Source organism: Nyctibius grandis, chromosome 4 (genome assembly GCF_013368605.1).
Source record: "Nyctibius grandis isolate bNycGra1 chromosome 4, bNycGra1.pri, whole genome shotgun sequence".
Classification (NCBI taxonomy): Eukaryota; Metazoa; Chordata; class Aves; order Nyctibiiformes; family Nyctibiidae; genus Nyctibius; species Nyctibius grandis.
The window spans coordinates 87,687,550-87,711,543 of record NC_090661.1 but is presented as its reverse complement, the minus strand read 5'-3'; the positions used below and the strand labels follow the sequence as shown (position 1 = coordinate 87,711,543).

The 23,994-nt window shown below is 35.8% G+C and overlaps 1 protein-coding gene across 1 annotated transcript; it reads left to right on the top strand.

The window, feature by feature from the left end:
• Positions 1 to 17: 17 nt before the first annotated feature.
• On the top strand, positions 18 to 23,948 carry LOC137662492 (uncharacterized). The gene is made up of 12 exons (XM_068398955.1): positions 18 to 56; positions 976 to 1,052; positions 11,444 to 11,519; positions 14,830 to 14,961; positions 15,823 to 15,946; positions 18,003 to 18,063; positions 18,162 to 18,208; positions 18,635 to 18,710; positions 19,663 to 19,764; positions 20,288 to 21,211; positions 22,058 to 22,168; positions 23,352 to 23,948. The coding sequence occupies exons 2-12, from the start codon at positions 1,024 to 1,026 to the stop codon at positions 23,662 to 23,664; spliced, it is 1,995 nt and encodes a 664-aa protein (XP_068255056.1). The 5' UTR covers positions 18 to 56; positions 976 to 1,023; the 3' UTR covers positions 23,665 to 23,948.
• The last annotated feature ends 46 nt before the right edge of the window (positions 23,949 to 23,994 follow it).

The window sequence follows — 23,994 nt, the reverse complement described above, 5'->3', positions numbered from 1 at the left end:
CTTTCGGGAACGTTCTGTCTCGCAACAACCTTCCTCTGCACGGGAAATCTGTCAGGGTACGGGCCGCCCGCAGCCCCGCTCCTCCCCGCCTCGCTGGCGCCCGGGCCTTTCCCTGTTACCGACTCCCGCTGCAGCCTGCGCCCTTCTCCGCACAGCCCACCTCCTCTCCCGACAGCTCGGCCCCCCGCAGTCGGGCCGCGACCCCCCCCCTGCCCCCCCCCCCCCTCTCCCGGCCCGGTCTCATTTCTTTTTTTCCTCCCCCGAACTCAGCCGCCTCCCGCTAAGAGAGCGCCCCGAGCCGGCCTCGGAGGCGGTCCTGCCCGGGGCTCCCTGCGTTCGCGGGGACATGGGGCTGTGAGGAGGGAGCCTCACGCCAGCCTCAAGCGTCTCCTCTGGAGCGGCGGACATGAGCCCTCCGCGGAGGCGGGGAGCTCTCCTCGCCCCTCTCCTCCCTGCCCTGGTCCCACAGAGATCGGCGGGCGCTGACGGTGCCCAGGATCTAGCGGGATCGGACCCGTTTGGGTTAGAATGGGGCAGGTGATGGTCCTTCCCTTGCTGAGGTGCCGGCCTCGCCTCTTGCAGCTGCCTGGAGTTCCTTCTCGTTGAGAGAGTTTTAGCTGTGGGAGCACAAGGGCAGAATAGACTGCGCCGAGCCACAGCAGAGGGACGGAAGGGACTGCCAGGAAGATCTCCATACCTGCAGCGCTGCTGCTAGAGTTAGAGAGAAACCTGCTGCCTCTCCTCTCTGTTTCTTTTGATCTCCTGGAGAGGAGAGGTGAGTAGTTGTCTTTCCCTCTTGCCATACTGTAGCAGTGGAGAAAATAGGGTAGCTTGCAAGCTGCAGAACTTGTTCAGGATGGCTTCGAGCTGACTGCTTGGTTTATTTTACTTGAGAGTCAGCCCTGTGAAAAGGCCCACAGATGGAGAAAGAGATAGCACCGTGTTAACTGCGCGGTTCTCTCTCCTTTGCTGCAGTGCCCACTTTCACCGCTGCCTCCTGCTCTGCCTGCTCCTGCTTTCAGCATGGTAAAGAAGAATACTATCCCCGATGGGTAAGTATCCCTCACACTAAGCAAGAGGCAGGAGCGGGCACAGTCCTGCCCACAGAGAAGGGGCACTGACTGCCCCAGGAGCTTTCTTGCCACAACCATCTTCACCACCTACAGCCAGGTAAGGTAAGTATCTTCTCCAAGACAGGAACAACCCAGCCCTTCATCCCCCAGGTGAGTATAATGCTCCGACCTGTCTGGGAACACTTCAGCCAAACACAGTCCCTTCTTCCTAGCCTTCTTACCCCCAGGTGTGTACTTACTGGGGAAATGGGAGAGTAGTCCATCCTTCTGACTACAAAGATGCTTGCTACCAGGAGTGGGGGAAGACCTAATAAGATGGGAGCAGGTGCTTGCATGTATGTGATCAAGGAATATTTTCATGGATTCAGGTCCAGAAACATCATGCGTTTTTGTTTTTGACAAGATGACCACAAAAATGTTTTATCCGCAAAAATAGTAATTAAAAAAAACAAATGCACTCTACAGGCTTTCTGACTACTTGTTTGGGAGTGCATATGGGGACCACAGAATGATCACATTTAAAACAGAGATAGTTCTATTCTCCAGCTCTACTGGAAAAAAAAAAAAAAAGAAGTCCAAGTTTAAAAGTTTAACTCATGTGTTGCTGCTCACACGAGTACAAACTTCTTGGATAGGAGGGTGTGCTGAGATATCAAGGCACACTGTAATAGGACAATAACTTGCAGTTCATACATTATTTGAGGAAGGGTTGACATCCTGGTTTCAGGGGAAGTGTTAAATAAGTTTATTAAGAACATTCTTAGGAGGAGCAATAAAACACAAAAAGCATGATTTCCTGCAAAATGTTGGCCTGAAAGTAATAAATAGAAACAAAAGATGAACAAATTTTAAAAAATACTTCAAGAAACTTAGAAAGTTTTTTCATAGCTGACAAACTCAGGGATTAAAACTAGAATAAAATCTAAGAAAAGCTATTTAAGCATGTATTTCTCTGAAAGTTTCTATGAAATTTCAGTTAAAAGTTGGACAAAATTGAGCTAAAGTGGGTTAGGTTTGCAAGCAGTAATGCAGAAAGCTTGCAAGAATAGCTGTCCTACTTGTTTTCTCCATACTTGGAAATTATTACTAAAACTTTGCATTTGAACTGGAGCAGCTTTCAGGCTACATGCATTTCTTCTCTTAAGTATGGAAGAAGCAGTGGACTGTACTTTTGGCTTCTATGGTTGGAAACTAATACCTGTGTATCTTTCAAGGAAAGAAACATCTATTGTGGAGTAATTGGTTATGAAGTTAGTGTTACCATCTGACAAAGTTCATGATACTGAAGTGCTTTCAGCTTCTCCAGATACTTACTTTTTGGTACTAGTAACAAATCGGGCTAGACCTCCACAGTACTGGGTTTTTGGCGGTAAAGGAGTTTAAGGAATTGTTAGTTTCCCAGTCTCATGCAGCTGTATATTGATGTCATCCTTGTGCTAGCACAGCATATTGTAGTTCTTCACTGTGAATTAGGTTAGTACACCAGGAAAAATTAGCAGTGAACCCTGGAAGAGGACTTAAGGCAACCTAATGTTAACTTAGGTGGTCCTGCACGTGCAATTTACTGGCCCTGGAAATAGTTGTTGGCAGAAGTGAGACTGTGGTACACTATAGCATAAGGACCAGTCCAGACAGTGGCGTACTATGGAAGTACAATGTCAGTCATATCACAGTATTGTAATAGCAATAAATCTAACAGTAACTGTTTTGTTTTTAATGATACTGCAAGAGAAACACTATAGTAGATAAACAAAAGAAAGTCACACTACGTGTAGACATTTTTTTAATGTTGTCTGTTACTGACTCAATTCTTTATGCAGTTCTCCGCAGTTTTAGTCCAAATTCTGTTATGCTACTTAAAGCAATAAAATAAATTTGAGGTTATGTTATAAGTAGCTAGGAATAGTGCAACTAAACAAGAAATGGTGATTTTTTTTAATTGGTCAGCTAATTACTATCACCTTTTACAGTACTGAGTCTGCAGCGTAATTAAAGTTGTCTTTGTGTAAGGGTTGTGTGCACTGAGCAACCTTGCTAGATAGCAGCACTCTGAGTGTACTCAGCACCTAAAGTAATATTAAAGTCGTATTAACTGCCAGTGTTGCCACTCGATCTGCACTGCTGGTCTTATACCTTGTTCTTCTTGGCCCACTCTTGTTCATGTGTCCCTGTCACTCAGCCCTAGCCCAGAATGTTTGATCTGATGCTATCTGCACCATCTTTGCTCCAGCAGTGAGAGGAGGAGTGGACTGGAAGTTAGACTTCCTGCATTCCTTCTTAGCAAAAAGCATTTCTCCCTTTTCCCAGTAATGTCTTGGAGCAGAGCTAAGGTGTACAGTGTCCATTGCAGTCTCAATCCTGGAAAGTAGTGCTGGAGAAGTAATTTTGTAACAAAGTGAGACATCAGCATAAGAGAGGGATTCAAGTGACCCCTTACACTGCAGCTTCCACAATGTAGTCAAGTTCTGGTTCTTCACAGTGTCTGAAATGCTATTCTCCTTCAGTAGTTGTATACTGTAATAATATAGTGGAGAACCAGCCAGTAAAGGGAGTTCAAGTTACATAAGAAACAGTCATAAAATACTAAAATGATTTTATAGATTTATACATGTTTGTGCATCAGCATCCAAAATCCTACTGTGGGTACAATTTCATAAACTTGGGTTCAGTTCTGAAAAGCATCTGCAGAAATGAAACCTTCTTGCATGTTTCCCTTAAATGGTATAAAAAAATACGAGGAGGGGGATCTTTTTTATTATAAGGACAAAGCTGAAGTATTTCTGCCTGTGCACCGTAAACATACTTGTTTAACTGAATTGTTTCTGTGCAGACTTAAAAGCATCAGCATTTTCATTTAGACAGGAATGTTGAAGTCTATGGCATTAACTGATTGTGCATGTTCAAGGGTGGATGGGAGAGAAGGGTTACCGTAAGGTGAGAGCTGATTTGTAAAGTAAAAGTGCTTCATACCATCAGGCATAAAACATTTGCATTTAAAAATGTGTGATGGAGAGAAATTACTTCTTGTAATACCTGAGTAATGGTAACATTGCCGTAAGACTTGAAGGCCCATATTTTGTGTTACAACACGACAAGTAGAAAGCTATGCAATTACTTATTGACATGATAAGGAAACTTTCTCCCATGCTTTACATACACACTATTTTTTTTACGAGCTATGACTTATTTGTATCCCACTTACAGGGGCTGAAGAAAAGCAAGGTGAGAAAACTGGGTAGTAACAGATGATAAAGAGCTATATTCCCTGCCTTCCTCTTTTGACCTGTTTGGTATGTGTTCTGTCTTGATAGTATGTTATGGTCTTTGTAGGGCTAACTTTTCTTTAACAGAACAGTATTGAATCTGTTGTCTATGGAGGTATGGAAGCCACTTGGAAAATAAAGCTGTGTGTATATCATGCAGTACCAGTGGCCAAAAAAAGGAGTAGAGGTTCCAAATAGTATTTTCTAAATTATCTTGCTACAGCTGACAGTATTTCAGACTTGAGTTTCTCTACAGTTACAATAATTATCCTTTCTGAGTGTTTCAGAATTCACTTTCCCAGATAAGTTCTAAACTTATAACTGCTTCTTAATCATAGATGTTCATGAGGGGCTCCAGAACTGTAGAAACCCTTAAATTGTTAAGCGTAGCTTCAGCTATTGCACTCTGAACTTACTTCTCCACCCACTGTAGCTTTTAAGTAATGTATACCTATTTACATTGTTTTACTAATGCTGATTTTTCACTATTGGATGGAAATCATTCTGAATTGATGCCTTGAGTTCAGTACTAGTTTCTTTTACTCTGGAATACTGGAATATGTTATTGCTGAACTGAATGTTACACATGGAAATGTAAGATAAGAGAGCTTACTTCCTTTTATACTTAAGGTTTTTCTCTTTCAAAAATACCATAATTACTCTGTAGATGTATTACAGTATAGATATTATTTTTTTAGTATATGCTAATGTAAACACCAGTTTCATAGGTGATCTAAAGTGGGTTTAAGCTTCAGAAAGACCAATGAGTTCTAACAGTTTTGCCATAAAGAACTTGTAGGTTATCTGTTGACAGTTTGCTGTGCTCTATATTTTTATATAACTCTGTCACTGAGATCTGACAAACTAAAGACATGAAACTTTCAAATTATTTCCAATTCAGTGTTTCCATCATATTGTACCTATGAGTTATTTAGTAGATTTCTTGTCTAGCTTGCCATTAAAAAGTATGTAATATCTTTATATGAAATATAATATTTTTCTTTTTAAAAATCACAGAAGAAAATAAATAGTAAGGTATCTATCTGTTTAAATGATTGAGTATGAATTACATACAGCTGCATATTTTATCTGCTTCAGTTAAAACTTTTAGTAGAGCCAGGTGTGGAACACACAGTTTTGTCCTATTTTAGTTTAACATTTGTGTTAAGGGGATATAGTAGCTATAATTTCCAGTATAATTTTCTAAGTTTTAGAATTGATTCATAGTAAGATTTACTTTAACAATTACAAATTATGCTCATATGAAATGAATAAAGTTTTCCTAACTCGATTTCAAAATTGTGTTGAATAATTACAGATATTACTGATATTTACAATCTGTGCTGTATTTTGCAGTTCATTTTTGTGTAGTTTTGTATGTTTAAAAACCTACATAAACATCTTTGCTATCACAATTTTTTGTTTTTAATAGCAAGATTTATGCAAAATATAGCTAATATAATGTTCTTTACTTGGATTATTATCTTGGTATTCAACATACCTTTGAGCTTAACTAAAGAGGCTTCAGGATGAATACTAAATTTTGCCTTACTCAAATTTACTGTAAGCTTGTCTTTATCATGGGCATTTCTCTAATGTCTTCTGTTATCGCACTTGAAGCTGGAGGCTGCTATGCAGGCCCTGTTGATGATCCTCAGTTGATTGGTCTTGGAGCTGATTGTTTTTTAAAAGTGTTTTTCTAAATTTGTTGCTGTTTGTTTTTTTCTTTTGTCCTAGAACAGGACATTTCACTGGTTGCTGCTGTTACAATGCATATTGCTGCTAGATTCTTGGGTTAATCTAGATCACATGGTAAAGTTTTACTAGGATGCATAAAGATAGTTTCATTTCTGTTGTTTTACTGAATATCTCTGAAATTTTTAGATTAAAGAAAATGACAATAAAACATGCTTGCTTTTCATTTAAATTAAAATGGATAAGCAGAATAATATATCTTCATGTAAACTAGACTTAAAAACCTCTAACAGATTAGCTAACTAGAGTCTGTAGTATCAATAATAATTGTATTTATTTATTTAACTGGAAGCCATTCAAGCATCACAGAAATTTCAGAGGAGAACGATTTTTTAGTTTAACACTTTTTCTCAATCAAGAAGTGATTCTTTTGTTTAGAATGGCAAGCGAAATTCTGCCTGTGTTTTAAGATAATTGATGGTAGTTGGGGAGTGATGAAGACAAAAAATGATAGGGAAGTGTGAACCACGAAAGCTAAATAGTTAAATAATTGGTTGATTTCTATGTTTTGTGACTTTCAGGTGTTGATCTGCATGTAGTCTATGGATTTTTTACCTGTTTGAAAACTTAGAAAAATAAAGCTGTAATTGAAAATGTATCATGTGTGCGCAATATGTCACTTTTTATTTAAATGCTGTTCTCTCTTAAGTACTTTTCTATTTGAACATGCAAATTCTGTTTTTTTTATAGCTTCGGATAGTTTAGAGTTCAGAAAATTTTTAATTACCAGACTGAGCCCATAAAAGCCTATCATAGCTATCTTTATGCAAACTTAAGAGTTTGATTTGCAGTTCTTTTTACACACTTCTTGAGATTCTGAAGGAGGTTTGGTCTGTCTGCTTGCTTTGTGAAAGGACCAGAAATGTCACAGATTTTAAGATGATAGTTTGCTTTAATATATGCTGACCTAGACTGCCTGCAGTTTGACAACCATTGTGTTTTGTACAGAGGTTCCAGACTTCAGTTTCTTCCTGGATATGTTGTCTTGTGACTATTATTTGTGTTGGGAAGCTGCAGTGTTTCTCTGAATTTACATGATTCCATTTTAGACTCACAACATCGTTCTACTATGAATGCCATCAGTTCTATGGTCAGAGCTATTACCTCAATGATGCAAATGCGTAGATTTATTTCTAGGCATAGAAATAAATTTCATGTCTGTGTCTCAGTAAGATACGATTGCCTCTTTGAGGAAACTCTTCCTGCCGTTTTTTAAGCTACTTCATGTCTGGCTTGTTTTTCACTCAAGCCTCTTATTACCTTGTAGTCATTGATACAGGAATGATGATGGTGCCAAGTCTTGTGATAACACCTTTGACTCCTGGCTTTCTTCCTTCCGCTTAAGTTCAAGCAGGACACAAATCGCGTGTCACAACTCTCATTCATGCTTGTTAAAATGCTTATTAATGTCTTTGCTCTTGTAACTCCTGTTTATGTTACAACCTGCAGCTCACTTGTCTTTGGTCCTTTCTGCCTTTATCTAGACTTCTTCTGTAAGAGTTTTACTTTCTTTAGTCCCTGTCACCTATACTTCCCAACCATATTCCTTTGTTGACAACAGAACAAATTTGAATTTATTTCCTTAGCCAATCTTTGCTTAATTTCTATCTGCTGTTTTTAATTTGAGATAATTTTTAGTTCTGCAGCAGTATGCTGAAATTTCCTTTTAAAATGTCATTTTAAAGATAACATGGAACACGTACCCTTTATATTTTTTGATGAAGAGTGCCTTCTGCACATTTTCTACCACAGAACTGTCAGCAACTTTTGAGTTTCTTGCTGATTTTGCAGATTTTTTCCTGTGAGGATTTAAACGGCTTTAAAAACAGGAGAATAAAAACCCAAGTTTATTAAAGTCTCACAACAAACTGTGTAATCCTGGTGCATTGTTCTGTCAATCCCTTAATCTGAAAAAAAATTCAGAATTTTTACAAAGTCTTTGTTACATTGCTAATTAAAGAAAATAAGATTTTTAAGCCTTTTTGTGATCATTTCTTATTGGTTCATAATTGTTCGTGTTTATGATAATCGTGGTAGATTTCCACTCATAGTTTTCCAAGAGAAAGCAGGTTAAAAAAGATCTGAATTTCTGATTTGTGGCATCTTTTAAATTGTCTTACTACATAAGGTAGTTGGTCTTCTGTGGTTGGGATTTTTTGCTTGTGCCTTCCTTCAAAATGTTTCTAAAGATGTATATGTGAATATGGCTGGCTGTCAGATTAAATCCTGCTTTGTAAAGCATTTTGTACATTTTATTGGTAGAGTTATCACCAAAGAGTAATTGAACTAGACTGAAGAAAAAATACTGTATTCTTGTTTGTTTTCTCTCTATGACAGCATTTGCTGCACTAGTTTCTGTATCTCTAGGTACAGCCCATTTTCTAATTCTATTTGCAAGTTTTAAGAGCAAAAGCGGGAAGAGTATTTCCTTGTTCTAAATAAAGACATGTAATTTCCAGAGTTATTAAAATTAGCAAGAGGCAGGAGCTGGTATTAAACCTGACTGTCATTAATTTTAGCAGTATACAATATAAACTTAAATATACATCTTAATATTAAAGATTAAATATACATCTAAATAAAAGTTCACAGCATTTAGTACCATTCTAAGATGAAGTGAATGAGATAAAATTAAAGCATGCACAGGGCAGATTTCACAGTTTTTCTGTAGATTTTGTTTAATTTTTTTAACTGAGCACTTCTTGCAACTAAGATATTTCATTATGTTGTGAGTTTTGTGAGTTTTGTTAGCTTCGGTAATATTTTCAGTCCATTTACACTGTGATCTTAATTGATTCATATACAATTTATAAGGCAACATAGTCTCAGATTTTTGTTTTTATATTTTACAACTAGTGTACAACCACCAGACTCCAAAGTTTACAAGCTTGAAAATTCATTTAGGAAGACTTCTTAAGTTAGAACACTTTTCTTCTATAATACACGATATGCAACTTTTTGAGCAGTGCTTTTCAAACTGTGGTGATTGAGAATGTGCTCTTTTTTTTTTCCCTGTATGCAACTATCCTAAGCTAAGGGAATATATGAAGTACGAGACTGTTTTTGTTCCCTCGTTGCAATTATGAGGTACAAAGTTCCTGCAATAATTTAGAATTTAGTAAAAGGTTTTACTGCAAACACTTCTCAGTGATTTAATCTCTAGCTTGCCCTTATACCTTCTCACCTTCTGTCTTCTACATGACAGCTGTTTGCAACAGCCTTCCTAATGATGAGTTATTATTATTCCTTTGTTATCCATTAAACTAAGCATCTGTATGTCTACATTGTGAGCCTCAATCTGTTCTTTAGCTCGTGATGAAGACGAAAAAGATTAAGTTAGTGCTAAAGACATTGATGTAGGAGATTGTTAGTATCATGATTTGTTAGTATCAATTCTGCTTCTGTTCACCATGCTATAAGTGTTTCCTTTGTTACTTCAAAGCATCTATGAATGGTAATGTTATTATTTATATACTATGATGAGTATAATTATGGATATTTCATTGAGAGTTTTGCCAGCCAACATTTAGATTTTGTATGGTCCCATATGGGAATTGTGAACAAAGCAAAATACTCAGTGGTTAGAATATTTTAAAATGGAGTATCAGTTTATTTCATAAATGATGTGGTTTTATGGAAATCAGAAATGAATCTAGAAGCTGTTGGATGCTCCCTTTAAAAGGAGAGATTAATTTAAACATTAATTCAGAAAATTGTGAGTGGGCACCAGTGGTGATCTTATGAAAATGTTTTGTATTTAATAGTTGAGGTACTAGCTGAAAATGCAAAAAGGTCATGTAGATTTTAAGTCATCCAGCTGCATCTTCTGAGGTCACAGAGATAATCTGTCTTCACATGAGGAGAAGAAATAGAAGTCCTAAATTTAGTAAGATATGTCTTTGCCATTAAAATTGATCTGCTGATTAACTTGTTTTCCTCTTCAGATAAAGCTTTTCATACTTTCAAAAAAACCCTGAAATCTCTGAAATGTGATGTATCAAGAGTTTTTTCAGTACAATGTAGGATTTGTGAATACCAGTTCTTTGTCGTTTTGGAATTACTAGTATTTTGAGCGTTGTAACAAATCTTCATATTAGTAGGTGATTTTTGCTAAGCTTTGGTGAGGTGGAATGTTCTCTGTATTTTTCAAAGTACCAAGAGAAAGTGCAGTCAAGAATGTTTCTTCGAAAAAGAAGCATATTACAAAGTAAACACATTTGCAAAATCTAGAAGCTTTGTGTTTTTAATGAAAGTAAACTTTGCATTTTATTGTCAATTAAATGATTGATGCGAGCGTATGACAACTTTTTGAAGGTGTTTGATTCTGCCAAGTTGAAAAATTTCCACCAACTATAATATAACAATACTTCTTTTACTTTTATTGTTTGTAAATGCTGTCCTACCATTTTGAGGGGAGGAATTTTTTGGAAGTTGAAGAAGAAGGAAGGAAAGAGTGTTTTCAGATGTCCTGACGATACCTTGAAACCACTTCATGGAATAATTGCAGATCTGGGGACATAATTCTACTTTATGATAACAGGAATTGTGCACATTGTCTCCAAGAAGTATTGTCTTTATGGTAGTGCTCTACAGAGAATAAAGATTGATTTTACTATGGCTCCTGACTTTAGACTTGCAAACAATAAAAATGTCTTTATTTAAGCTGTGTAGTGTGCTAAATAAGCTTCTGCCTTGATCAGTGCTGTAGCAATATTCTGTTGATATTCTTCCTGCATCTTTTAGGCAATTCCCTGTTTCTTTCATCCCAAAGTAATGCTAATCTATTAATTTTATTAAAATACATAATAACAAATGATTATAGTTATTCTAAAAAGATCTTAGTTCCTTGGTGAAACAGGCATGTTTCTAATGGAAGATGGATTTTTACAAAGATTTTACTTACACATCAGGATTTAATTGGTCATTTTTTCAAACTTGTGCACATCAGTTATGATTGCTTGCTTATGTGGTCATGGAATTTTAGAAACTATTGGATCCTGCTGTTCGGAAATCTAAATCTTAATATATTATGCTAGTAGCTGCACGGCCCATCATGGGAATAAAGATAATTATCATGTATTTCTGCTTGGAGAAGTTTGAAATAACTATTATATTGAAACTGTGACATACGGCACCAGATGTGCCTGATATTGGTAAGAACTTCACATAGTTTGAAATAACTGTTACAATTTTAAAGGAGCATAATTTTTATGTGCTTTGTTTTACCAAAGTTTTAATACTAAGAGGAAATATCTTCTTTTTTTTTTTCAGAAGTTTTACATGAAGCTGTGGGTGTCTTCTGTTGAGTCGTCATTTGAAAATATTTAAAAATAATTATTTGTTTCATTACAGATGGCGGAGTTTGACACCAGTTGGACAGCCTATACCAGGAACTAGATTTATTGCGTTCAAAGTGCCTTTAAAAGGGGTATGTATAAAAAATAACTACAGATTGTCTCTATTAGATACAGTGCAAAAGTAATGAAGAATAGCATGAATATTCATGCAAACTTCAGGAAAGTTTTATAAAAAATAATTTACTTTCTTTAAAAATTCAGATTTAGCCCTTCCAGTCATCTACTAATAGCTTTTTCCATAATATTCTCTATTTTTTCTCTTTCTTTTAAAATTTGTATTTGGTGTTACTCTTTTTATTTCTTTTTAAAAAATCATAAAATCTCTAACCAATCAGCATGATTCATTTGATCACTGTTAAGTGGTCTAAATTCATTATTTTTTCATGTCTGTTTAAGAAAATAATATGAAGGGGTTATGATATGAATACCAATCTAGGTAATGTAAGCCAAAATTTGCCCTTCTATATAGATTAACACAAGTGCTGTATAAATTAACTCTCACAAGTCCTTGCTTCAGGTACACAGGAAATAAATGTTTCTAAGCTCTTTTAAAGTTCAATAGCTAGACATGACCTCAGCAGTTAAGAGTAAATATTTTAAGCTGTTGTCTACAGATTGCACTCTAGTATTCATAATACAAAAAATTTGGTTCTTCAGGTATATTAGTGCTTATTACGTTTTCAGCCACCATTCAGTTCACTTTTATCAGCAATGACTGAAGTGAAATGCCTGCAGGGTTTGCTTCCTGCAGCTGCTTTTACAACTTTAGTATGACGGTTTGGTTCCTTTGACACCAAGGATTTCATACTTGACATTGGTCATGTTCTCCATGGTACTGATGGCTAGTGCAATAGCCGTGTGTTTTTCTACCGAAGACCACCAGTGGACAGATATAGCAGTGAATAGAAAATTAAATAGATTTATAATTAGCTTCTTTGCTATTGGGGTATTTGTAATTCCACTTGACCCAGCACCATTTTTTTTGCATAGATGCACTATTCTAGGCAGGATTTGTTCAGCACATGTATCTCCAGTTCCCTGTCCCTGTCACTCCAGATTTCAGAGGAAGATACTTCATTGCTAGCTTTACTCTTTCCCTGTAGCTCCTGTGATAGTTTGGAAGGAGCTCCACCAGAGATCATAAAAACGGCAGGCATTCTCAGAGAACATTTATAGCAGTATATCACAAGTAGGCACTCTACTTCAGTGTGTTGCTCACTTCCAGTCCTACTGATCTCACTGTGGCATAGATCCCTGTTCTGTGAAGCTATCTTTGAACTTGGCCGGATATAAAGTCTGGTACCCAAGAAAGCAAAATCTGTAACGTTTCTGTCCCTTCAGGTTGTTCAGTCTCAACTATGCAAGATACAGAAATGACAAGTCTGCCAGAGACTGCGTGCTTGAAGCTCATAGAGTTTGTGGCAGAATACACATAAAATGCATAACTGACTAAACTGGAACGTCTTTGCAAAGATAGTGGAGGTCATTAACTTTGTCGAGAAATGCTGAAGACCTGACTGGTCATAGTCTGACAGAAGTCCTATTATTAAATTAGTGGAACAGCCCTCTTAAATATGCAGCAGTTTCCTTCTTTGCTACCTATTAGGAAATTGATGATTGGTGATTTCACCCAAAGGGAGAAAGCATATATTCAGTATTTCAAGACTCAAGGGTTATTGTTTTAGCAGAAGATGTGCTGCTAGTAAATGCTTTAAGGCTATGGGTTTACCTGGAAGCATTTTCTGTCCTTCCTTTGAGATCATCATTGTAATGCTAGCAGTAACATTGTAGTATAGTAAGGACTGGACAAGTTCTTTCCCATGCCATAGAAGGATTTTAGAATTGATACAGAGTTCTCACATTCTCAGAGCCCAATTAAACACCTAAACTACTGAATACTCAGCAGGAGATTTTCAGAAAATGCCAAACAGTCTTTCAAAACATAGATTTTTCATAACACATTTAACTGTTTACTCAAGCAATGTGTTTAGAGATACCTTATTTTTGTAAATTGTATTCCACCTCAGTTTGTGTGACTTCACATAGTAAAAGAAAAAATTCTTTAACATTCTACCATATACCTTTTGCAGATTCACTGTTGTCATCTCAAAGTAAGTTCAGTTTCAGATTTTACTAAAAGTCACTGCTGAATAACAGTGAGATAACTGACTCTTGTTCATTATGTTTGAACCTCAACAACCTCCATTGTTTTTTCAGCAGTGCATCAGTACCTGAAATGCATAGGACTGAATACTTCTATATGCTTTCAACCCTAGTCTTTTTAGCTCAAGCTTCCTAATCACATACCAGCTTTGACAGGACTGTCCTGCTGTTTATTCTTTAATTTGGTTTCCTGTCTCTGTTTCCAGACTAGAGATAAGTGCTTGCTAGCATCTTAGATTGTACAGTCTAAAGAAGGAATGGTTAGTTACCCTATAGCATCTGTGGTTCTAAGAAGTATGTGGTCTGTGGCTGCCTTCCTTTCCATTAGTTCTGAGTCCAGTCTGCTTTAATTTCTTGTTGACAAAGGAACTGAGAGGTGGTTGAGGCTGCTGCATCTTATGCCACTGTCTTTATTGGTTGTGGCTGAGCCTGTGTCAAAAGGCTCTTGCAACGGACAAGCGCACTAGTCAGAGAAAATCCAGTCTTGCGTATATGAGGCATTTTCATACATAGAGTGAAGAACACATTTCAAAAAACACAGCTACAATAGGGTGAGTAAACATTTTTCCCCACTGTTTCTGTCAAATGAAATTAATTATTCATTACCCACTGACATGCAGCATTTTTAGTCACCATATTTTAGTCTCATTTAATATTTTCCAGTGATAAATGACATGCAAGTACACTGCCAAGAGATGAAGCAGGGATAAAATGTCTGCACAACATTTGTGGGGAGAAAGTTAAAACCTTTAGAAGAAACGAACTCTTGTATCACATATTCTAATGTTTTATGTGAAGTACACTGTTAATTTTGTGTTATTGTGCAGGACACAGTATGTTTGGGGCAAAGGGCATTGTGGTGTTTTGCTTTTTGCTGATGTTTAGTTACTTAAAAATCAGTATATACATGCTGCATTTTGCAGAATTATTGTGTCTATCAAATTCGTGCTTATTTTAATAATGTTTATTAACATTGTACGAGTGGAAATTCTCACACTTTTTCTTGCATTTTCATCTGCATAGGAATACACAACAAATTCTTGCTTTCTTTTTATTTGGTTCCTTTTATCCATATAATACATGGATATGGTTCTGATACTGTAAACATTCCCTTTTGAATACTAATGTTTCCTAGTCCTAATTAAAACAGCTGAATATTACAAATGTCTTGTTATTAGAACTTAAAAAGAAAATCTTTCTTTTCAATTTCCATTTCAGGCAATTAACCAGAGGCTTACCCCAACCCAGAAATTTACACCAAAAGACTTAATTGCTGCAATGAAAGCCCTAAATGTGGAGCTTGGATTAATTATTGATTTAACTTATACCACCCGATACTATGAAGTAAAGGTAATATAAGCATAATAACAAAATTAAGTAGTTACTGTAACCTTTGTTTTAATGTATTTACACATTTGCTTACCTTGAATTAGAATAGACAAGTGAGCCATCTTAGATCTATTTTGTCTCTAATAGAAACTAAATGTTTTATCACAGACAAAATAACTTCTCCCAGCTAGTTGCATTTGTGGCTTATTTGTATTATGGTAGCTCACAGTAATGGATAAAGATTTCAGTGCCAGGTACTGCAGAAAAGATACAGAAGACTTACAGTCTGTGTCCAGAAGACATTCTTATTTATTCCTAGGGTCTTTTTTTACTGATCTTCAGTGGAGTCCACTAAGAAAGTGTACATTTTTAAACTACTTCATCAATTTCAAATTTTTTACCAGTATGGTCAAAACAAGTGTGATTAATCAGGCTCCTATTGAAAAGGAGAATAAATAGCGGTGTTATAACTGAATATTAATCTTTGAATGTACATGGGCTGTAAGCATTAAGGGAGTGAATATGTGAGTGTATATGTGATTGTGGGTGGGAGGGACAAATATTGCTAGTAATTGTAAAATGGGTTAGAATGGAATTACAAAAACCTGGTTTCTTTAGTTAATGTGCTGCTTTATTAGCAGGGATAAACAAGTCTTCTGTAGAAACTGTTCTTTGAGAACAGGTCTTTAAAGTGGAAATGTAAATGGTAGTTTCTGAGAGTGTATTGTATCTCTATAGAATTGTGTCAAGATTGTTTTCAGTTTCTACTCAGGATTAGAACTTACTGTTTTACATTGGCGTTATGTTAGATACTGCTTAAGGTTTTTCATTGATGCAAGACTTCAATAAATTTTACCATTTTTTTTTTCTTCTTGTTGCTAGGATTTACCTAAAAGCGTGCAGTATAAGAAACTTTATACTGTTGGACTTGAAGTCCCCGATAATGCTACTATCCTACAGTTCAAAAAATGGGTCAGAAAATTCCTATGGGAAAATGCAGGAAATGGTGAATATTAGCATCTTATGCTGTAAAAAAACAAAGATTTTATTTCAATGCTAACTGTATCATTTATTAATTTCAATAGATATTTAAGACACCAGGGTTCTCAGACTTCCTATAGCACTTTCCACTTTACTATCTTAATAAGAGACATTATGTGAAGCACTGCATATCTTTTTTGTATTCAAAACATCTTTTTCAAAAATGACTAGTAACTTAAATGCCCTTCCTCAGTATTATATTCGCGTTATGTGTCAAAGCAACTGCAGCAAGGCTTTCATCTGTCTGACCCAAGTTGTCTACCATCGGCTTAGAGTTGTAGCTCCCAGCCCTTTATGGATGTTCTAAATAGCACAGGGTTTCCCTGATGGCACTAGACACTGATATGTGTGAACAACTTAAGTCAGTTTAGTCTGATGTAGCAGTTTTTTGATTTATGAGTCCATTATTGACCTCCCATCCTAGCAATTCTTAAAAATCATATGACAGACACAGTGTCAACGTTTCCGCAGTGTGGATATGCTGCTGTTTTAGTGTTTATGCAATAGTATAGTTCTTGCTGAGGTGGTGTGAGACATTTTTTGCGGAAATAAATTTGCGTGTATTTTGCCACAGCCCGTTTGCAGCTTTTACCTTCTCGCTTTTTTTTCCTAGTGATTTTTTGTAGGCAGATTTTAACTGTTGGTCTATCCAATATTGGAGGACCATTCTTTCAAGGTTTTTCATGCTATTTGCTGTGGTTACTTTGGCATTTTCTATGAGAAAGTAGAGATATTAACTGCCCAAGTACACACAGTTTTTGCTGCAGAGCATAACCGTGGTTTTGCTGTGGATTTAGCTCTGACCTAAATCTTAGGTGTGAGAGCCCAAATTAGAAGTGCTGGGAAAATTAAAAGATATAAGAAGCAGCCTTTGTCCTTGCTCAGGAAGTTAGTGTGTAAGTTCTTCCTTACTTCCTTTTATCTCATTGAAATATTTATCAAAGTCCCGTTTCAAAGACCATCTATCAGTACTTTGTCTCTGCCACAACTTTGTTCTTCTGATGATTAGTTTTTCATCTAAAATCTAGCCTAAAACTCTGAACCAGTTAATATACATTTATTCTTAAGCCAGCTTTGCCCTTAAGTATTGTTGTTCTCCATACCTGTTACTATATTCAGTATCTCAGATTTGGTTTTGCAGACTAAATTAGACAAGCTTCCTATGTCCCTTCTCATAAACTTTTTGGTGACCATCATAGCAGCCGTTTCTATACATATTTAATTTTGATTTTTTCATTAAATATGGGTAATTAGAATTGTATTGAATAGTCTGGATGAGGTTTTATCAGTGCCTTGCATGACCATATTAGTGTTTCCCTATTCCTGTTGGAAATATCTCATTTGAAACACCCTAATAATAGTCTGTTATTCTGCTTTTTGTCATTTAGCTGATTAGTATAACCTTTAAAAAAAAAAAAAAGACAAGATTTCTTTAGAGATTACTGGTTCCCGTGAGAGTGCGTCTTTTCTCCATGGATGAACCTAAATTCCTCATCTCTATGGTTCATCCCAGTAATGATCCAAATTTTTAGTCCAGTTAAATGAATTCTTCTAGTAATGTATTTGATACTCCTAGACACTAGCAGTATTATGTTTATTTTCTCCTTTTTGTAAGTTTTACGAGAATCTCTAAGTCAAGTTCCTCAATTTTACATTTGCTTGTTTAGATTTGCTTTCAAAACCATATATTATTCTTTTTCTCCTCTTACTGCAGTTCTGTCTGAGGCCAGCCATTTTACCTGTCATCAGCTCCTCTTTCTTTTTTCCTAAATTCTGCAGAGTTAATCTCAGTCTTCACACGTTTGGAAATAGCGAGCTAACTGCTGCTAGAGATCCAGCTTAAAGAGGACAAAGTCTGGATGTGTCTGTTCTTTTACAGGCATGACAGTATAATTTTGTAAATAGCAAGCATTATTTATCATTACTTTGCTAGAAAAGTACAGCTTTTTTTTTGTCTTGCACTAATTTTTTAGTAATTTCACTTTCTGAACCATTAAAGACTGTGTTTTCCTTTTTGATAGAGAAACTCATTGGTGTTCACTGTACTAATGGAATTAATAGAACTGGCTACCTTATATGTAGGTAAGGGTTGTATAAAACCAGAAATTATTGTTTACAAAAGATAGTGTTGTTATATTAATCTCTAATCCCTTTGGGACAATAATCTTATTTTTCTTCAGATACCTTATAGATGTTGAAGGCTGGGATCCAGAGGCAGCAATCCAAGGTATTTATACAGTTTGAACTAAGGCACATGTTGGGTTGTAATTCACAATTACTACAACTGTACTCACAAATACTACAATTCTATTTTAGTATCCTTAGAGTTATTTCATATGCTGTCTTCCACAGAAGATTTTCTCTGACTGTTGATTCTATTCCAGCAAGGCTTGAGCATTAGCAAATTGACAGCATAGTAGGAGCACGTTTCAGCTGCTTAAAATCTTTTTTTTCCTTTTGCTTTGAAGGGTTTTCAGTAATGGGTTGCTACCACTACTAGTTTCAGTTGTTTAAAAAAAAAGCTGCAATATTGCCAGCTTGCTGAAGTATTTAATATTAGATTAACATCTCATGGTGAACAGAAACTTGCCTTTCACATTTTTGTGGCTCAGTTTGAGCACATTTCATTAGACTTCTATCTTTTTTTCTTTAGCTTTTGGTGATGCCAGAGGTCATCGCATGGATGGTCTTGTGTATCTCACAGATCTCAGAACACAACCAATGAGAAGGTAAACAAAAGCTTTTAGTTCTATTGTTAAGATTTTCCAGTATGTCTACTGGTATTTTGAAAAGTTCTCTTCCAGTCATAAGCCAAAATTAACCCCCTCTTAAACCTTTAATATGCAACTACACATACATTGTAAAACTTCTGATACGAATAACATGAAGTGCCGTTTACTTCCTTCGTTCATCTTTTGAATTTATATGGTTCGAAATATTTTTTTAATCTGACAGTTGCTGTTGAACATTGGTGTGGTTTTATCATACTATGACAAGTATATTGAGTCTGTATTCTCTCATTATAAGCTGAAAGGAGCCACTGCAAAGATTTCTTTATAAGCTCTGTGATCTGCCTGCTGTTGTTGGCATGGTAGAACCAGATACTTAAAAAAAAGAGTACAACAGTTTTAGGAATAAAAAAGTATGGGAAAGTGGAAGATTGTTCTCAGCTCCTCTGTTCATAGCAGTTGTATCCGTGGTGTGTAAGAATGTTATGCTTATCACATTCACGTAGGAATAGCTAACCTTTACATCTTCCTAAGTTATTTGTGCCCATGATATCTTGTAGCAGTAAATTGATTTTAAAATAATACCTGACTGATTTGCATCTTTTTAGTTTAATTGAATGCCCTTTGTTTTAGTGCTATCATTGTTTATAATCTGTGCATGATTAAAGTAGTCCTGTGTCAGATTTTTTAATAGGTGTGGTGCTTGTCTCACATCCTTTAGGATGTTGTTCCAAGCTCATGAAGTTTAGGTATTCTCTTTGCTTTCCCTGCAGCCCTTCCCCAAATAAATTTACAAGATTAAAATTTGCTAAGTTACAAATGTCTGTAAATTTAACTTAACATACAAAAATTTGTGTCATTCTAAACTGAAGAATTTTATGTGTTTTTTTTTCTCTCTCAATGGTATGTTTTAAAAAAGGAAGCTTATGTGAGATGTTTTTTTTATTCTTAGTAACCTTGGAATGGACGTATGGGATTCAGATGAAGATATTATTCCCCCACCACATGCAATGGAAGGACCTGTAGAGCGGTTCCCAAATGAAGATTTTCAGGGGTAATATGCTGAAACATGGAATTAAAAGCCAAAAAACCCACACTGTGGGAAGGATTATTGAAAATATATAGATACTCTAATTTAAAAGACATTTTATTATTACACCCTACTAATGCAAAACATATTTACCGAATTTGATGAAACAGTGAAAAGATAAGGGAAAGAAAGGGAGTGTGTGCTATTAGAAGTTCGTAAGTAATTAGTTCACTTGGAAAAATTTAGAATTTTACTTTGCCTGTCCTTCTTTATTACTCTACAGTAATCTGCAGTTATTTTTAATTTCTTTGGAATCACTGGTTTTGCCTATTTAACAAGCACTATAGAATTACAACTGAATGTTTGTCACAGCTTCCACTATGACATTGAAAGTTCTGTAATCTTATTTACAGTTTGGATTCTTAGTAGCTTTGATTACCTATATATTTGCAATGTCTTTCGTAGCAATTCTTAGTTAAAAAAAACTTCTTTTCATTAATGACTGGTAGCACTTCTAAGTATGATGTTCTGTTTAACTTCTTTACAGGTCTGGGAAAAGATTAAGAATTTATGATGACCACTCTCACAATGATTTGCAAGGACAGATAGAGTTGAGAGATGTTGATTTCATTAATAAGGGACCTGGACAAAGACAAAGACCATTTCATGACCATCAGACTCAGGATGATTTAAGAGCACCAATGCAGATAAGAAATTGGGACTACAATAGGGGGCCAGGACAGAGGCAAAGACCTTTTCCTGATCACCAGTTTTATGATGATTATCAAGAAGACATGCAGCTGAAGGACCTAGACTTCAGTAACAAGGGACCTGGACAAAGGTTGAGACCTTTTCATGGACACCAGTTTCATGATGGTTTACAGGCAGAGAGACAATCGAGGGATGCTGAATTTAACAGAGGCCATGGACAAAGGCAGAGATCTTTTCCAGACCATCCATCTCACAGTGATTTGCAGGAAGACAGGCAGTCAAAGGATTATGATTTTGGTAGCAGGGGCCGTGGCCAGAGACAAAGAGCATTCCATGACCACCGATCTCATGACGAATTTCAGACTCAGATGCAGTTGAAAGAGTTAGAGTGTGTCAACAAGGGTCCTGGCCAAAGACTAAGATATTTCCATGACTGTAAGTCACATGATGACGTACAGCTACGGATGCAACTGGAAGATTTTGAGTTTGTTAATAGGGGTCGTGGGCAGAGGTTGAGACCTTTCAATGATAACCAGCCTCGCAATGACTTACAAACAGAGATGCAACTAAAGGATTATGATAATAAAGGTTCTGGGCAAAGGCGTAGACCTTTTCATGACCATCAGCCTTATGATGACTTACAGGAACAGATGCAGTTAAAAGATTTTGATTATGTTAATAAAGGGCATGGACGAAGGCCAAGACCTTTTCATGATCATCCAGGTCACGATGACTTGCCACGTGAATGGTGTTCAGACAGGTAAAGCATCCTTGAGCTGTAAGACCAGAATTAGAGAATAAAAGTGTAAACCTCAGCACTTTAATTAATTTGAAATTTAATTTTAATTTTTTAAAATAAATTAATTTTAAATCAATTAATAATCCTTTTTAAATCATATATAAATGATCAGTTAATTAACTTTTTTATTTTGACTTATGGAAGGGTTTGATTGTAAGCTGGAGTGCTGCAGCTTTGAAAGCCAATGCTTCCTAAATTAGAAGGTTGTGCTTCTTTAAATTAAAGCTTATGTGTTTCCTTTACCTTTTTAGAGTCAGCTTGAAATAAAACTCTTTGTTCCACTTTGTTTTGTATAGAAACTTATATTTAAAAAGCAGTCCTCAAGACAGAAGACAATATGAAATTTTATTTATGCCCTCAGCCAAACAGAGATAAACAGTAATGCTACAAGGAAGTTTGACTTGCATTTGTTTATTCCATGAGTTAATAATTTGTTAGAAATCCTTTTGCTTCTGAACTTGCATCATACTCTCCCAAATACATCTATCACTTATTAGTAAACCTATTGGATTCTGACATAATATTTCAAAATATTTTTAATATTTCAAAATGTATTTCAGATATTTGTTGGGCTAGTAAAGTACAATTTAATTTCTTCCATTGTACAGCTGAAACAGAGGATATTATATCATTACAATGAAGTGTACCATTTTGAGGTGTTAATACAATTGAGATAGTTTTTATTAAACTTTTAAGTAAATTTTAATTAGAAGTAAAATAATTTTATTTCATTTGATAAACATATTTTTCAAAAGCTTACAACCATTTGTACTCTTCTTAACATGCGATTCTTTTGTTTTTTTGCAGAAGTCAATCTTTTTCTTCCCATGAAAATGTACCAGAACCTCATTTCTCCTCATCTCCTTCACTTCACAGAGATTATGGGTCTGATCATGATGACTTTAACAGAAGCTATAGGTAAATATCAGATTTCATATGTTGTTTTCTGACTTACCTTTATACTGTTACTCTTCCAGTTTCCCAGCTAAAAAAAAAAAAACCCACAAATTAACTGTATAAAAATTGATCTTCATATTTTTGCTTAAATGCAGTTTAAACCATTGAATCTGAACACTGAGCAAATAATGTGACAAATCTGTGGTCCATCTATATTGAGTTTGAGTGAGATTATGGAATGGTTTGAGAATCCCTGACGTAAGTCATTGACATGACAAGCACAGTTCAAGCTAACGTACCACAAAATATGAAAAGCTACTGTCAGTAAGCAAAAAAGCAAAATACAGATGCTATATTTAATTCTTAACTGCTGTCTATAGCAAGTTAATGAGTTCTACTGTGAGGGATGGTCAGATACTGAAACAGGTTGCCCAGAGCAGCTGTGAAATCCCCATCCTTTGAGATATGTGGAACTCAGCTGGACATGGCCATGCACAAACTCATCTAATTAGACCTATTTTGAGCAGGTGGCCCTAGGTACTTTTAGAGATCCTTTGTTGTCTGAATTAATCTATGGTTCAGTAAGGGAGAAGACTTTAAAATTTACACAGATTCTTCTGAATTGGCTTTATACACCACTTATTTTACAAAGGAAGGAAGGTACTTGAGAGTAAAGAGAATTCAAAACAAAAAGTATATATATCATATATGAATTTTTAGATCCTTCCATATGTATTTTGTAGGAGAGTGATTCTTCTATTGCAGAAGAATTGATAATTAAAATTTTTGAGATATAAATACAAAGTATATTATTGCCTCTTGAGTCTATGTACTAGACAGGAACTATTACATATTATTCACAAAAATGAAAACATGGGCTTAGAAACAAAAACGGCCCCTAGGTAAAGAAACCCTCAGTAAAGAGAGATTTTTAATTAGAAACAGCACTTGAAACAAAGCATCTTCTAGTAGAATTACTTACTATGAAGAGCTGTAATTTTAATCACTAGAATTCAAAAATTAATAGAAACAAGTTTGCAACATCCAGTAGAGAGGATTTTAATTTTAGGGTGTAAAACCAAGAATGAGGGTCTGAATTGTTCTTTCAAGGTTACACAAGTTTAATTTCTAATGGTGGTCACCAACAATAAATCAACAGTTTTATTTCTAAGGATTTCACTGCTCATATTTGTTCTTCTTACAGTAATCGACCAAATTGTCCTGAAGACAATAGGAGAATGCATCCCTCAGATGAATTTAATAGAGGAAAAAACAGATTTGCACCATATTCTTCACGAACAATGCATGCATCTTTATCTGTACACCAAGAAGATAGTTCAATAGACTATGAAAGAAGACCTTTTCAAGGTGAAACTACCAGAGAGATGGAACAGAGTAAAAGATTGCCAGTTGTAACAGTCGATTACAATTATGGTCTGCCATTAGATTATGGACCTGAAGAGGAAGAGAGAACACATTATGATTTACTGCCAAGAGACCGCTACAACTGGAACTGAATAAAAAGGGCAATGTTTGCTCATCTTAGACTTACTTTTACCCATTTTACTTCGTATGTGGACCATTTTTTTTTAACAAATTAGGAAAATGCAAATTTCAGTAGTAGAGAACTGGTCTCTATTGTAAGATTAGCTTCTACTGATGTTTGGTTCTTTAAATTTATTAGGGTGTATTTGTTAAGTGTAGTTGGAGACAAGGTCCCAGTACACATGGAATTAAAGTAGTCCTTCCTTTTAGTGAAGTTGAAACCCTGTACCTGAAAACAAACAACTTTCTGAGTGATTGTAGTTGTGTCTTTTGTTCTACATTTCCTTAAAATGTATGTAATT

Bases quoted from the DNA above. Each gene is read 5' to 3' on its own strand.
- LOC137662492 (XM_068398955.1), top strand. From the start codon at position 1,024: ATGGTAAAGAAGAATACTATCCCCGATGG. The intron at 1,053-11,443 runs GTAAGTATCCCT...GTTTCATTACAG, and splicing joins AAGAATACTATCCCCGATGG to ATGGCGGAGTTTGACACCAG. The intron at 22,169-23,351 runs GTAAATATCAGA...TTCTTCTTACAG, and splicing joins GACTTTAACAGAAGCTATAG to TAATCGACCAAATTGTCCTG.